Raw genomic sequence first — 16,523 nt, 5'->3', positions numbered from 1 at the left:
TTATCTGTGTCGTATTTTAGAATCCACATATAAGTGATATCACATGGTATTTGTCTTTCTCTTTCTGACGTACTTCACTTGATATGATAATCTCCAGGTCCATTCACATTGCTGCAAATGGCATTATTTCATTCTTTTTAATGGCTGAGTAATATTCCATTGAATATATGTACCACATCTTCTTTATCCATTCCTCTGTCAGTGGACATTTAGGTTGTTCCATGTCTTGGCTATTGCAAACAGTGCTGCAATAAACATAGGGGTGCATGTGTCTTTTTGAATTACGGTTTTCTCTGGGTATATGCCCAGTAGTGGGATTGCCGGGTCATATGGTAGTTCTATTTTTGTTTTTTGAGGAACCTCCATACTGTTCTCCATAACGGCTGCACCAGTTTATATTCCCACCGACAGTGTAGGAGGGTTCTCTTTTCTCCATGCCCGCTCCAGAGTTTGTTATTTGTAGAGTTTTTAATGATGGCCACTCTGATTGGCGTGAGGTGGTGCCTCACTGTAGTTTTGATTTGCATTTCTCTAATAATTAGCAACGATGAGCATGAAGATGCTGTTTTGATGAACACAAACCAGAGGTTGTGGATGGTAGCTGAGACCTTCCACCAGCCTTCATTCATTGTTGGCCAGTGTCTAGGCCAGCCTGTCCAGTAGAACTTCCTGTGATGCTGGAAATGTTCTGTGTCTGCACTGTCCAGTGTGGGACCATCAGTCACGTGTGACTCCTGAGCCCTTGAAATATGACTGGTGCAACCAAGTAACTGAAAACCTAATTTATTTCATTGTAATTAAATGTAAACAGCCACCTGTGGCCTGTGGCTCCTGCATAAGACACTGCAGATCTAGAGAATAGTAAGTAGGTAATTGCAAATGAGAATCATTTTTTCTTTACTTTTTATTATTGGAAATTTCACATATATACAAAGTAGTGTAGTGGAGCCCTATATACCCATCACACAGCTTCTGTAATCACTAACCCATTGGCCAGTCTTGTTTTGTCTTTACCTTCCTACACCCTGACCACCCCAGCTCTCACTTCTGTATTATTTTGAAGCAGATAAAAGCTTTTTAATTTTTGTTTTTAAACAGCTCATCTTTAACCCCAGGACAGAGCAAAACTATTTGACCTTGATGTTTTCTCATCCCTTGGGACTCTTGACATTCTGATTTATTGATGAGCCTTCCACTAAACCAGCTGCAGGCCCTGTATGATGTCTCTTAAGACTGCTCACGTCTTCCTCGTATTTCTCTAATGAGAAATACGCATCATGGATCTTTCATATAATTTGTAATATATATTGTTTGATATGTTTTATATTATACAGTTTAATATTAACTGATAACAGCTCAAACTGTACATGGTAACAAACTGTACATGGTAACAAACTGTACATGGTAACATTTGGGACTGATTAAAAATTGATTGATGTCCCGTATGTTCAACACATTTCTAGATCTGCAAAAATTGGTCCAGGAAAATTGAGTTTGACAGAAATAATGGAAAACTCCATGGCATAGGCTGTATAATGAGTAAAGTTTGTGGATGAAACTACTCAATGGCTCTAATTGATTTGAAATTGAAAAGAACTGATCCTAATGAAAATAATTTCGACTAAATAAAAATGAAATAATTAGGAACACTGGATATGAAGAATAATCAAGGAACTAAATGGACTTCTTGGCATTCTCTCCAGAAAATGCTTCTGATTAAAATGTTTGTGTCCGGAACATCCTCAGGGTCAAGGTGGCGGATGCCCATCTCTGGCCATTCTTCCATTAACCTCAGACAGGCTTGAAAGGGCGTGGAAGGAGGAATTTTTCAGAGTTGAGAGTCTCAGACTCTGGCAACTTCCCATCCCTGGGATTGCTCAGCACCCTGGCGGACAACGAGCGCTTGAGTGAAACTGAGAACACATGCCCCGCCTCCCGCCCACTTTGATGCTCATCCTGATATCCCTCCCTCGCTGGGGATCTTTCATCTTCCTGAGATGGCTCAGAGAGGCGTCTGTGGCTTTTCTTCATGAGCTTCTAGCTGGGGGATGGATTCTCCCAGCGGCACATGCAACAGTCACCGTAAAGGGGCAAGGACAAAATTGTATCTTTTTTTTTAAATAGGCAAGGACAGGGGGCTTCCCCCCAGCGGATGTCCAGTGCAGCAGGCACCTTGACCTCGTCCTGCTCTCCTGTGGGGTGGGGTCATCCCAGCCAGAGTACTCGGGCCATAGAAGGCGGGCCTCCCTGTGGTGCTCTGAGGCCCATGGCCACCGAAGGGCTGTTGCTGCCCTCACATTCTGGACGGCCTCTGTGCTCCCCAGGCTGGTGACTTTCTGATCCTCTTTAGGAGGCAGTGGGGCACCCTATGTTCATTTCACGCCCAGGCGTCCCGAGGTTTCCGGAAGCCTCTTGTTGATCCGTGATTGTTCCCATCGAGCACTGGGAGGTGGGTGCAGATGGAGCCCATTGGTTCCTAAGTAAACCCAGAGAATCCCTTTGGGTTTCAAGTGCTAAAGGCGTTCATAGCGAATAGGGAAAGCCATCCAGAGGCCTCTGACTTGAATGGGAATGTGGTTTTGATAGAAGAGAAATTGTGACTGCCCCATGCTCCCCTGGGAGTGGGGTCCAAGTTGTTGCCAAGAGCAGGTGAGGGAACAGGGTCGGGGTGCAGGAGAGGTCACGCTTAGAGAGCTTTCAGCATCAGCCTCTATAGACCCCACCATCTGCTCCCCGACTCCTGACTGGGAAAGCGCTCAGCTCTTACACCGGGCATCCCACATCCCTTACCCCCCTCACTCGCACTCTGTGGAAGGGAAACGTGGTCTCCTTGGTGGCTGACGTCTTTTCTCCCTGCAAACCCCCTACCCGTCCCCATCTATTTAGCAGTGGCCAGTGTGACCCTGTGATTAGGGAGGAGAAGTAAGAGGGACCTCGCTTGGGCTTCCCTGGTGGCACAGTGGTTAAGAATCCTCCTGCCAATGCAGGAGACATGGGTTCGAGTCCTGGTCTGGGAAGATCCCACATGCCGCGGAGCAACTAAGCCTGTGCGCCACAACTACTGAGCCTACGCTGTAGAACCCACGAGCCACAACTACTGAGCCCGCGAAGCCCACGTACCTAGAGCCGTGCTCTGCAACGAGAGAAGCCACCGCAATGAGAAGCCCGCGCACCGCAACGAAGAGCAGCCCCCACTCGCTGCAACTAGGAAAACCCTGTACACAGCAACAAAGACCCAACTCAGCCAAAAATAAATAAATATAAACAAACAAATAAGAAAAAAAAAAAGGGCTTCTCTGGCGGCGCAGTGGTTGAGAGTCCGCCTGCTGATGCAGGGGACACGGGTTCGTGCCCCGGTCCGGGAAGATCCCACATGCCACGGAGCGGCTGGGCCCGTGAGCCGTGGCCGCTGAGCCTGCGCGTCCAGAGCCTGTGCTCCGCAACGGGAGAGGCCACAACAGTGAGAGGCTCGCTTGACCAGCACCTCTTGGTCAGAAGTGTGTAGCCCAGTGGGTGGTATTTGGTAGAAGCTTAGCAGGGAGGCACTGGGTCAGGGTTTTAATCTGGACCCACCCTTGCTATCTGTGTAACCTTGGGCAACTTCTTTAACCTTTCTGACCTTGGTCTCCTTTCTAAAGTAGGGATGACACTTGGACGACCTCACAGGGTAATTATGAGATCTAAATGAGATGTGTCCCAGAACGCCTTATTACGTATTATACTCAGAATAAATGCTTCAACAGTAGCTGCTATGATTTTCTTTGTAATCATCTAAATCCACACTTAGGGTTTGTTAGGAGTCAGGTACTGGGTTAGTCTTGTCTTGCAGGCTTTCTGCGTGATCTGGAGCCACCCCTAGCTAGAGCATGGCTTTGGGCAGCCGAGTGACACAACCCCTACTCTTTTTCAGTTTCTGCAGCTCACTGGCTGGTGTGAATCCCAGGTAGGGGCGCAGTCCTGCACAGTTTGAGCTGCTATCTGGTCTTCGGTCCCTCAACAGCTCCTCTGTCTGTGTAGTATTTATGGGTAGACTGTCCACTTGCCCCACGATCATGTCATTGGCAATGTTACCCAGGTTGCAGGCACCTTGTTGTAGAGCAGAAATAGCCCCACCAAGGGTTGGGGGCTCTGGTTTCCTGGCTCTGGCCAGCTACCAAGTAGCTGTGTATATTTAACAGGTGGCCTTGCTTTTTTGGGCCCTCCTTTGAAAAATGAGGGTTGAACTGGATGGCCTGCAAACCTCCTTCCACCTTCTACCTCTGTTGCAACCAGCGCAAACATCCGGGTGCTTTTGTTCCTTCCTGAGGCCGATGGTGGGCTGGCGTGGAGTGGAGTGAAGTGAAGGCCATGGCCGTGGCCTCGACAGTGGCCGGCCTCTCCACCCTCTCCCCCTTTGTTGATGACACCGTGGGAACCCACTTATCAAATCCATTCACAAGCAGCCTTTTAACACTCTCCCCATAGTGCTGTTTCCGTGAAAGCCATTCGTGTTCACGAGTCATGAGGATATTTCACCTTTTTCCTGTGTTGCATTGTACAGCGCCAGCCTGGTTCTGCTAACATCTCCTCCTCAGCGCTGTGTCGGGCAGGCCTCAGCTCTCTGGTTTGCTAACTGGGTTTCCCTGCCGTGCGTGAGCCCCGCTGGGCCGTGTGCGCACTTGGGGAGCCCGGGAGTGTAGGGCCCTTATTCAGATAATGTATTAATACCAGGGCCTGGGTCCTTTGTTGGAGTTTGAAGGTAAAACCTAGTTGGCTGGGCTAAAGATTTCTAGGTATCGTCTTTCATATGACGGTGAGAGCCAGACACAGCCTGCTCTTTTCTTGGACTCTAAGTTGGCTTCTGATTTTTGAGGTCACGTGTTCCTGTTAGGAGGGTGGGAAGTAGTCTCTGAGTTAAGCCTCCTCGGTTAGACATGGGTGTGAGCTCTTGGATGCCTCCTGTGCTCCATGGTGCCTGGTGCCTGACACCCTCTGCTTCGAGAACTCTTCCCTAAGAAACCTTGGACTAATCACCCTTTCTTTCCAACATTCCCATGTGCTTTACACCGGTCACTTGTCACTGTCTGTCTTGAATTGGAGTTTGTAATGAACGTGTCTGTTTACCCGACCGAGTTGGAACCCTTTATGTTGGTGTGAACCCCTCCTCCCCAGAACTCAGCGCCCAGGAGATGCCTCATCAATGTCCAGCGGCTCGTGTCCTGCTGGGGGCGGGCGATGGCATGCTCCCCTCCCCACATTGTGTGCACCCGCCTGGTCCTTCCTTGTGTGTGTGGGTTTAGAAAATGTTTTATGAAATGCCTTACAAACAGGCCATGTGCTTTGGGGTTCTTTAGGAAGCCCCAAAGTTGTTTCCTTGGGCTTAACAGTTATAAAATAGGCTCTGAGCAGCCTGAAAGAAGTTGAGGGAGATCTGACCAGTCTATGCGGGCTGCTATAGTCACATCTATCAGGTTTACAGAATAGCCCAGCTGTGTGGAGGGGAAGATGTGTTATCATTTAGGTTTAGATTTGGCTGAACATAACAGAAAACCCCCAAATAACACTGGCTTGAATATGAGACTTTATTTTCTCTGTCATGTAAAAAGTCAGTTCAGGGCAGGGACCTAATTTACTGTTCCTTCATCCTTAAGAGAGTTGCCTCATGATCCAAAAAGGCTGTTGAAGCACCAGCTGTCATATTAATATCACAGATGGAAAGACAAAGGAGCTCTCCTGAAAGTCTCGCTCAGTATCTATTTATATCTCGTTAGCTAAAAGTAAGAGGAGTACTAGCTAAAAGTTAGCAACAAGGTTAGTAACAGGGGTACAAGCCTCACTCAATATCTATTTACATCTCATTAGCTAAAAGTTAGTGACAGCTGGGAAGTAGGTTTTAGCTGGGACGTTGCCTCACCTGGAGACATGGGGGCTCTATTTCCAAGAAAGATGCAGTGAATAGACAGTGAGTACAGAACACGTGTCCAGCACTTACTTGAATGAATGAATGAGTGAGGGGATAAGTGATGGAGAGATGCCATCTGGGTTAAATGTATACCAAACCCTCATATTAGCAGGATCCGCAATATGACAAGGAAAGCACATTTCTGATACCACAAGAGGGACAGAGCCTTGAGGAAACTTCAGAAACTCCCCAGGGACTCAAAAGAGAGCATGTTCTACAGGGCACTTCAGATGGGCATCCTCTTTTCCCTCTTTGTAGGGATCTGGTTCCCTTATTTGGAACACAGCAGATGCATAGCAGCGGGTCAGGAGGGGCTGGGCCTGGGTCACGGCAGCCACATTTCAGAAGGTTCCCATGAGGGCATCTGTTTTTGGCTTGTCTGAAGAAAGAAAAGCTTCATTACTCAAGCAGGGAGACGTGGCTGAATTGAAATACTAAAATTTCCTTAAACACAGATCCTTTCTTAGAAAATGTGAGAACCTGTGGGGTTAATTATGGTCTGATGGTCCTGGTTTGAAGCCTCTAGGCGGTCTGTGGTTCAGCATGGGACGGCTTCTTAGTGCCACGTGCCCTCCGGCACGTCTGGGCAGGTGGAGGGCCCCCGAGGGCTGTCCTCACACTGGAGAAGCACGGTGGACCTGGAGCTCGGCTCTGGAGCAGTGAGTGTGCTGCTGACAGCAGGTGGTGCTGTCTTCTCAGTGGTGTGTCCTAGAGGGCGGCCCCTGGTCCCCACTGTGTCCCTGAGGCACACCTGTGTGGTCCCAGGGCCACACAGTGGGTCTGCAGCAGGCAGGTCCCCCGGTGGAAGCTTTAGCCTGGCATTCATTCACAGCCTCTGTTCTTGACTCTTTTTTTTTTTTTTTTTTTGCAGTATGCAGGCCTCTCACCATTGTGGCCTCTCCCCGTTGAGGAGCACAGGCTCCAGACGCGCAGGCTCAGCGGCCATGGCTCACGGGCCCAGCTGCTCCGCAGCATGTGGGATCTTCCTGGACCGGGGCACGAATCCGTGCCACCAGGGAAGCCCTTGACTCCCTTTTGAAACCTTGATGGGAGCCTTTGTCAAGCCTCCTACAGACGCTGTTTCATAACTCTGCTTCCTCCAGGCCCCCCACCAACCCACATTTTCAGATCATCCCCATCTCCAGCCCTCAGTTCGGGATCATCCTCATTTAAGAAGCCATCCTGGATTCCCTCCATGGGAAGAAATTTCTCCTTCGTGTCCCCTCCCTCTGGTACTTCTGAATGTCCACTCCTTCCCCAGTTCGGCTCCCTGACCAGGTAGTTGTTGCCTGAGGGTCGGGTCGGGTGTGACCCGCAGTTACACGATCAAAAAGATGGAGGGGGCACCGAGGGTTCGCACAGCTGTCCCTCACCCTGGGGGCTGATGGGCTCCAAGTCTGATTTTGTTCCTCTCAACTGCCTTTGAAAAGTGTCCTTGGCCTGTGGTATCTGAAGACTTCCTCTCAGTCACGTGAGACTCACTCTGGGAATGGGTGTGGGCCCAGATGTTCCACCCACCTCCTGGGTCCCAGGGACTGCCTCGGGGGTGTGCCCCAGTTTATGCAACTGACTGAGGGATCCGGCTAGCCAGGGGTGAGTGGGGGGCTGCAGCAGGCCAGCATCTGGCAGCAGCTTGCCTGAACCCTGGCAGGGAGTTCAAGGTGGGCCTGCTGAGAGCAGTGACAAGGATTTGCTGCAAATTTCTGGTACAACCTCATGGCCCACTCCTGGGGGACGCGTTTCTACTGCATGAAAACAACAGAATGCGAGTCAACTATGTGACTTACAATTTTCTAGTCCCAGTAAAAGATTTAAAAATAGCAGGTGGAATTAGTTTTAAATAATACATTTTAACCCCTTAGGTACAAAATATTGTCATTTCATCATGTAATCAACATGGTCATTATAAAGGAGATCGCTATTCTCTTTTTGTTCTAAGACTTTAAAATGTGGGGTGTTTCACACTCAGTTTGGATCAGTGACGTTTCATGTTCCCGATAGTCCAGGCTAACGGGGCTCTGCTGCCGCTTCTGTTGATTCTCCCACTTGAAGTTTCCTGAAAGCAGGGACAGCAACGAGACAATCAGGGCCTTCCCCCCACCCATCGCAGGTGTCGGCGCGTGTGATTTGAGTGGGGGCCTGTCCCGCAGGGTCACCGCACGGGGAGGCAGGGCCTCGGAGCGGCTGGAGTATGGTCCAGCCGCGTGAGCTCAGGGACGGCCCTGGCCTGTGGAAGCCACGGTTCCCACTCAGAATGACGCTGTTGGACAGTAATCTCCGGGGCTTTTCTGATTCTTACGTGCTGTGAGCTGAACCATGTGTCTGGGCAGGGGTGCTGCTGGAGACACTGATACCCTTGGCCTCATTAGCAAATGGGATCATCTCTGTGAAGGGCCACGGTTGACACTACCCAGCACGGATGGGCCAGTTCGCTGCCTCTAACTCTGACCCAGAGCCTGCGTGTTTATCTGGTATGTTGGGTCCCGGGCTGTGAAGACCCTCCACTCCCCCATCCAGCATCTACACAGACCTGCAGGTGCCCGGCCTGTTCTCAGGCTGCCCAGGCAGAGAAGGACAGGACTCGTCCAGGCCCTCGGGACGCCCACCTTCTGGAGGGTGTGATGAGCCAGCAGGAGCCCCTGCTGTGTCCGAGGCCTCATGAGGTTTCTCTCTCGCGCAGGCGCAGCTGGAAGCTCAGAGAGCCACGCAGGACTTCCAGAGGGCCACCGAGGTGCTCCGCGCCGCCAAGGAGACCATCTCCCTGGCCGAGCAGCGGCTGCTGGAGGATGACAAGCGGCAGTTTGACTCGGCCTGGCAGGAGATGCTGAACCACGCCACCCAGAGGGTATGAGTCTCAGCGGAACGTGTCCGTGGAACCAGGGCCGGGCTGGGCTTACGCCCGGGTGCGCGCCTCTGCCTTGAGCCTGCCTGTGGGCAGGGGCGGGGGGCGGGGGCATGCGTCTGCGTGTGGGCGTGGGGTGGGGAGAGGGGCTGGGCTTGCGTCCGCCTTGGGTTCCTGCGGCCTCGGGGTGCAGGTGCCCATCAGACCCAGACTCCCCGCTGGTTTCCCCGAGCAGAGGAAACAGACCCCCAGGCATGTTGTGCGTCACAGGTGGTCATCTCCATGGGGTCTCTGCGGGCCTGGGACTGAGCCGTACTCCGCGATGACAGTCACCCGGTGACAGGCGTACCTGCCCCTTCCCTGTCGTTTGAGGTTTGTCTGGTTCAGATCACCCCTGACGGTCCTGACTGTGGATGGGGCTTTCCCGAGGGACCCGATCGTTCTCCAGAGTCCCCTCCCTCTGAGTCCCAGGGGACTGACTGGGTTTGGAGCCTGGGGTGGAGGACCTTGCTGAGCCTGGACTCAGGGGTGGGTGCCAGTTGGTGAGAAGCGGGGGCCATGGCAGATGAGGCCAGAATACAGGGGGTGCGCAGGCCGGCCTTCGGGCTGGGCTGGGGTCTGGGGAACCAGTGTATGCACAGGAAGTGGGCTTTGACTCCTAGGTTTGGTGCCATCATTGTTTGGCCCTTTACCAGCTCCCACGATCTGCCCTCTGGCCATATTGCTGAGAATCGGAAGTGGTGGGTATAGCTGGACTTGTCACCTCTTTCCTCCCCTCCTCCAGCTGGTTTGCTGTGGGGAGGTGGGTGAGGCCTTGGATGAAGGGTGATGTAGAGGGTGGGAGCTAGTCTGGATTCCCTGAGAGGCCACCTGCGGGGCTGGAAGAGAACCTTTTCAATGTCACCTGCCACGGTGGCTCAAGTCCTGGGGGACCTGATAATTAAAGATGGCCTTGTGCTTCCTTAAATGGAATGCCTGACACACAAACGGCTTGGACTTGGTGTCAAATGTGGGTCGACTCTGTAGCACCTCCCCTGAACCCCGGGCTCCCAGCCGGGCTTGTGTGGCCTGGGGCCTCCTGCCACCTAGTGAACACGATGTTGGGAGAGCCAAACACAGCTTTCCTGGGTCCACTGGGGAAACGCCAAAGGGGAGGTTGGAAATCTTGGAAATTTACAAGCCACAGCCTGACAGAATGAAAAGGACAAGAAAAAAAAAAAAAAATTAGAGTAGCTCCTTGCAAGAAATTAGCTGAAGGCCTGCCTTTCTTTCCTGCCCTTCGTCCACCCCAAACAAGACCCAAATCAAGCTAGTCAGAATCATTCAGAAATCACTTAATCTGTCCTTTAAAAAAGAACAAAATGGGTTTCTGCTTTTTTTTTTTTTTCCTTCTACTCTTTAAGTCCTGGGACCTTAAGTGGATGGTGAGTGGCAGTCCGGGAGAGGTGTCCTCAAGACCTCCACATCCCATGACTCCGGAAGCACCATTCACACCAGTCTTTGGGAATGGCGCTTCTTGGGGTTGTGCAGTGTGCAACTTGTGGGGCTGTACCAAACGGCCCTGGGCCTCCTGACGTCGCATGGGGCCCCTGAGGTCGGTCCCAGGGAGGGTCATCTGATGTGTGCTCTCACTGAGGTCACTGAAGGTTTCTTGGTCATGGGGGTGTAACCCCTGCGGATGAGCAGATTTTCTGGGTCACAGGCCAGGATTTCCACCCTGGGGCTGCCGTTCCTCTTCCCTAGATTCCTCCCCAGTTTTATGGGCCTCAGATGCTGCTCCTTGACCTGATGAGGGAGAAGGAGAATTGGAAACTGACACCAGCAAGAGACAGAGCCCTTGGCAGAGCTGTCCTCGACCATGTCCCTCTGTCACTGAGAAATCCAGCCTGGAGGGGGCACACTCCAGGGTTGTGACGGATGGTACAGGCGCTCACGTGTGGCTTTGCTGTGAGCCGCACTCTGACTGAGCATGCTCCCGGGGCCATGCGGGCCTGGCACGCTCGGCTTCCTGAGTGCTGCTGGACAAAGACAGCGAACGGCCTGGAATATGTCCCCAGCCTTGGCTGACTTCTAGATCCTCCAGGAAGCCTGTTTCTTCAGGAGAAGGGAGCGTCATCTCACCCTCTTCTCCTGAAGAAACTGCCACATAAGAGTCTAGAGAAAGATGCAGAGCTCAGAAAGGTCCAGGCTGTCTTGAGGAAGTGGCAGTGCTTTGGGCTGTGTGACCTCCACCCCAGGCACAGTGGAAGGATCCTGGGGTCCCCACATTCCTTACCTGAGGCCATCCGTGTGTCCCTTCTGTTCCTTCAGACTTAGGGTGACAATGGGCAGCTCCACTTGGAGCCACGCTGGAGCCCCGGGGTCTCTCTTGTTAGGCCACATGCAGTGCCCCGGGCAGGGACAGAGGAACAGTTCTGCACTCAGAGCTGGGATCAGCAGGGCTTTGGAAGCCGCGACGCACTTGAGTGGCCTTACTGGGGACGTGGCGTCCCTGCTGCTCCCACTTGGGCTTTAGGCAGCTGAGGCCCCTCCAGCTTCACCCAGTTTGGCCGCGGAGCAGCCCTTCTAGGGAGGAGGTGTGGGGAGACATGAACTGTCAGGGACCAGCAGCTCCTGGAAAGGAAGGCCCTGGGGGCGTGGATCTGAGCCCTGGGATGCACATGGCCAGCTTTTCTGTGCTGGTGGGCATGTACCACCTGTCCCCCAAGGTCCTGGGAAGCTACCTCCTTGGTCCTGTGTACCCAGGGCTGCAGGAGGAATCAGAAATCAGCCTGAATGGGCCGAGGATCTGAGGAGACCATGAAGCCACCTTCTCGGGAGCGGAGGACCCTGCTCTTAGCTCCGGGATGTTGGGCATGAGGGTGGATGGCCTCGAGGTTGGGAGAGCTGAATGTGAGACAGAGGAGCCGGGCTGACTGGACGTCTCCTGGTCGGTTGAGCTCATTCTGCCGGCAGGGGACCCAGCCTGGCTGGCAGTGCCCGTTGGTGTCCCTGTAGGAAGTATCTGTTTGAGCATCTTCTGTGCGTTGCTGTGAGCAGAGGGCCTGGGCTGCCCTGCGGCTCCCGGGAGGGGGCCCGTCAGCACTGCTGGGCCCCATTCTGTCTATTCTGCTGACCCAGGGGGAAGCCTGTGGCTTCTCAGGGTCCCGAGCACCAGCGGTGGCCTCCCCACATGCTTTTTCCAGGGCCCGCTACCTGCTGCCTGCCTGGGCCGTGGTGCTGCGGCTGTTCTGGTCACTCAGGCCTCACGCCTGGGGCCTCAAAGCCTCCCATTGGGCAGCAGCAGGTGGTCAGTCCTTGGGCGTTTGGAGCCGGCCCGGGGGGCGGGGTAGGAGCGTGTGTCTGTGGGTTTTGGGAACCCCAGGGATGCTGACTTCTTAGTCGTTAGAATCCGCAGAGGCCAGTGCACCCAGAGGTTAGCACAGAGCCCGTGGGTCAGCCCCGGGACATGGTCCCCCTGGGGAAGAGGGTCCCAGGGCTGTTGGTGCCCAGATAGTGATTTCTCCGGGAGCCTGCCAGCTCTGGGGAAGGAGGCGGGAAGCTGAGCGCTGCCCGCGGAGGGTGGACGGGTGGCTCTGCTAAGCACCCCCAGCCCTAAGTGCTTCCCCGCCCACGCCCTTTCCCCCAGCACCCCGCACCGAGCCCCCCAGCGCAGCCTCTGCTGCCGGCCCCCACCCACGCCCCTGGGCCCGGTGGTCCCGACAGCCTGGATCCCAGCTGCCCGAGTAGCGCGGTGCTGCTGGGCGTCTGCCCTGTGAGGCTGGCGGTCCGGGTTTGGTCTCCAGTGTGCTCTGTGCACACAGTAGGTGCTTAATCAGAGTACGTAGCTCTGAGTTGAATATGCTGGTGGTAAACTGAAGAGCGTGGTGCTGATCGGGGGTTCAGGGGCCCAGAGTCCAGGCCAATTATCTGTCAGCCCAGCCTTCGCGGAAGTCTGGGCGCTGGCGCCCCAGGGCTGGGTTGCACGTGCGTCTGGCCACCTTGAGGTCTGCAGGGACATCTGCGTTGTGCTTCCATTCGTGGCTTCCACCTTCCCAGCATCCGCCCGTATCCCCACATTCCTTTCCCACCTCTGGGCACACAGTTCACAGCTGGTTCCATGTTTCAGGGGCTGCTTGGTTACCTAGGAGACGTAACCAAGGTGACCTGCTTGGGGACTTTCTCCCTAGAGGCGGGAAGCGGAGTGGAGACTCCTGCGGGAGCAGGGGGTTATGTGCACGTGGGGTCGGGGGGTTGGGACGGGGATGGTAGGTGGACTGGTGGGGGTGAATCGGGACGGCGTCCTTGCTGCTGCCTCACTCTGCGCTGGCAATGTCGCCAAGTGCTCGGAGCCTTCCGAGTGTTTAATTTTAGGAAGAGTTTTGCAGACGAAGGGCCGAGGAAGAACAAGGGCCTGTGTGCAGTCGGTGAGAGCCCTGCTCCTTGCAGGGAATGCTCTGTATTGTAGCCTCAGATCAGAGCTTTTGTAGATCGCCTATTTAAAATGCTTTCAGACTGGTCCTTAAAGGTGAACCCTGCATTGAATCCTCTTGCAGTGGAACAGATCACACAATAGGTTGGCTTCATCTGTCTGATATGCTTGGGTTTTGTGTGTTCTTAAAGGTTACAGCAGTGAATCCTTAAAGATTAAGATTTAAGACAGGACTGAAGAGTTACTACCGTTTCCCTAAGTGACCAAGCTGGGGAGGTTTCGAGTGCATTTTATGTCACTGTGACATCTTTGGTGTTAGAAGCCAAGGGGAAGGGTTCTCCGGAGCCCCTTGGTCTTGATTGAGAGGTCATTTTAGCAAGCCTGTCACCACATGCCAGCTTGTCTCACTTCCCTATTTCCATTCTCTGACTTTGTTTTAATTCTGTTTTTAAAAGTATCTCAAGCATTAAAACCATTGTTAAAAACAAAAAACAGAAAACAACAAAAAAAATTGTTAAAAGATATACATTTTAAAGAAGGTAAAGGGTGAACTCTGATAAGTATAAAGTGTTCTGTCAAAGATTTTATTTAACTCATTAAGGATGGAACTAATAAGATGTTACAGCTCTTTCAAAGGAGAATTCAAAAAACACACTCATACAGAAGTTTAGGAATGCTGAAATGAATTTACAAGATACAGAATTGGTCAATATTTACAGGGCAATCAATAATCAAATGCATCTCTACTGGACACAATCTTCATTTCTAGGGGTAAGAATCATTTATATTACTATCAGTTTTCCTCAACTTACAGGGTCATAAAATAGCTCCAAGACAACGAAAGGCAGAGATAACCTGGAAGGGGGCAGGACACCCAGACAGGACAGGGCACCCAGTCGTTTTATGCTCATATCGAAGTCTTTCAGAATTTTTCCTGACACTTAAAAAAACCCCTTATTATAAGTGCATAAGTAAACTTCCCCGGGCTGACTGTGGCTGTTGCCTGGAGGGGGTGATGGACCGCTGGCTTCCTCCTGGGTGGTGTCCTCCTGCAACTGTCCTGCTGGGTCTCCTCCCTGCTGCTCTTTGGGTAAAATAAAGCACGGCCCTCTCGCCCCACCTCGCTGCTGCTTTTCCAGTTCATCCCATAACACTTGGGTGAGTTGTAAGTAAAAGATGAGAAGGAAGTTGTGAGCCACTGATGTGGCCTAAACTGCTGTTTATCTCCTGCATCATCTCTCCTCCCAGCTGGCCTTGTTCTGATGCTTTTTAGGTGATGGGGGAGAGAACCAACACTGTCCCTGTTTCTAGGAATGTGCCTTTGAGCTGCCATGGAGGGCCCTTGATTGTTAGGTTTTGAACTCATTTTTTTTTTTTTTTTTGCGGTACGTGGGCCTCTCCCGTTGCGGAGCACAGGCTCTGGACGCGCAGGCTCAGCGGCCATGGCTCACGGGCCCAGGTACTCCGTGGCATGTGGGATCCTCCCGGACCGGGGCACAAACCCACGTCCCCTGCATCGGCAGGCGGACTCTCAACCACTGCGCCACCAGGGAAGCCCCCTTGAACTCATTTTTAAAACCAGAATCTCCCACCAGAACACTGACTGGTCACCTGGTCACAAATTTTTGTAAACCCCAAAATCTGTTCAGTTTGACCCTCTGGATCCTGGATTCTTGTCCACCAGCTAACTCAGGATATTTGGGAAGGGGCCAAACAGCTGAGGTCACCATTGCCTTGCCGTCCTGACGCGCACATACCTGGCTTTGTAGGGCTCCCAGGTCCCTGACGTCTGAGTTCCCACTGGTACCGCCTGCCTGCCCCTCAGTCCCTGACCCTAGGTGAGAACAGGAGGTACCCACAGTGGCTACTCAGAGGAAGTGGACGTCAACTAAATCAGAGAATGTTTCTTTTTTTTTTCCCTCTGATTTTTTGTTTTTCCTTCTCTTCTTTCCTGCTCATTGCCTCAGCCGATCTATTTCATCTGATCTGATGTGATTTTTCCAGAATAGATGAATAGGGAAAAATAATCCTGTTCTCTTTGGAAGTTCATTTAATCTTAGTCTGCCCACTAATTTCCTCAAATAATTTTTTTCATTTATTTTAAAAACATTTTATTGAAGTATAGTTGATTTACAATGTTGTGATAGTTTCAGGTGTACAGCACAGTGATTCAGTTTTATATATATACATATATATTCTTTTCATATTCTTTTCCCTTATAGGTTATTAAAAGATACTGAGTTTAGTTCCCTGTGCTCTACAGTAGGTCCTTGTTTATCTACATTATATATAGTAGTGTGTATATGGGAATCCCAAATTCCTAGTTTTTTTTAATTACATAAGTAATACCCCAACAAGGGACCATTCTGGGTTTGGCTGGGCTGACCTCTGCTGTCATTTGAAGGTCATGGAGGCGGAGCAGACCAAGACGAGGAGCGAGCTGGTGCACAAGGAGACGGCAGCCAGGTACAATGCGGCCATGGGCCGCATGCGGCAGCTGGAGAAGAAACTCAAGCGAGCTATCAACAAGTCCAAGTGAGCCTGGGCGAGCGGGTCCCTGGACTGCTGCTCGTTTCCTCTTCCTCATCTTCTCAACCTTTTCTGTGGCCTGCCCCACCAGAGCCCCCTGCCCAGGCTACCTGTAACCCCCCAGGGGTGGGGCTGCTCCAACCTGGGAGCACAGGAAGAGGAATTTCAAGAGCAAACCATTAGCTGGCCCGTGGGCTGGGGCTGGGCTTTGGGAAACTCAGGGCGTGCCCTTGGCTCTGTGGTTGATGGTGTGGATGAGGCCCTGTCCCTCATTACCTGTCAGCACAATGGGGTGAACTAGGTACATAATACACATCCTTGTAGACCAAGAGCTGATGAAGTGGAGCAAGACTGGTTTCTTTTTTCTTCCTTCCTCCCTTCCTTCCTTCCTCCCTCCTTTTCTTCCTTCCTTTCCTTCCTCCCTCCCTCCTTTCCTTCGTCCCTCCCTCCTTTCCTTCCTTCCTCCCTCCCTCCCTTCCTTCCCTTTCTTCTTTCCTTCCTTTTTCTTTCTTCTTTTTCTTTCTTTCTTTCTTTCTTTCTTTCTCTTCCTTCCTTCCTTCCTTCCTTCCTTCCTTCCTTCCTTCCTTCCTTCCTTCCTCCCTCCCTCCCTCCCTCCCTCCCTCCCTCCCTCTCTCCCTCTCTCCCTCTCTCCCTCCCTCTCTCTCTCTCTCCCTCCCTCTCTCTCTCTCTCTCTCTCTTGCTCTCTCTCTCTCTCTCTTTCTTTCTTTTCACAGGATATTTATTTCAAAAGTTTCTTATAATGTTACCAAGTCCAAGCTCACTCTGCTCAACACACGACA

General features: G+C 52.1%; 1 protein-coding gene across 2 annotated transcripts in view; it reads left to right on the top strand.

Annotated features, from left to right (window-relative positions):
- The window catches only part of SH3BP5 (SH3 domain binding protein 5), a 79,039-nt gene that overhangs the window by 56,288 nt on the left and 6,228 nt on the right, over window positions 1-16,523 (top strand). Inside the window, exons 1-3 of one of the 2 annotated variants that reach the window (XM_022561777.3) lie at window positions 7,006-8,412; window positions 8,622-8,786; window positions 15,599-15,729. In XM_022561777.3, coding sequence (XP_022417485.1) covers window positions 8,763-8,786; window positions 15,599-15,729 — 155 coding nt within the window. In that variant the 5' untranslated portion in view covers window positions 7,006-8,412; window positions 8,622-8,762. Of the gene's footprint in view, window positions 1-7,005; window positions 8,413-8,621; window positions 8,787-15,598; window positions 15,730-16,523 lie in introns of those variants that run through there. The other variant, XM_022561776.3, reaches the window with a different exon arrangement.

This window comes from Delphinapterus leucas, chromosome 4 (assembly GCF_059928025.1).
Source record: "Delphinapterus leucas isolate spDelLeu-1000000601 "Yukka" chromosome 4, BTC_Dleu_Yukka2, whole genome shotgun sequence".
Taxonomy (NCBI): domain Eukaryota; kingdom Metazoa; phylum Chordata; class Mammalia; order Artiodactyla; family Monodontidae; genus Delphinapterus; species Delphinapterus leucas.
The sequence above is the reverse complement of the archived record's forward strand: the minus strand, read 5'-3'. Positions and strand labels throughout refer to the sequence as shown.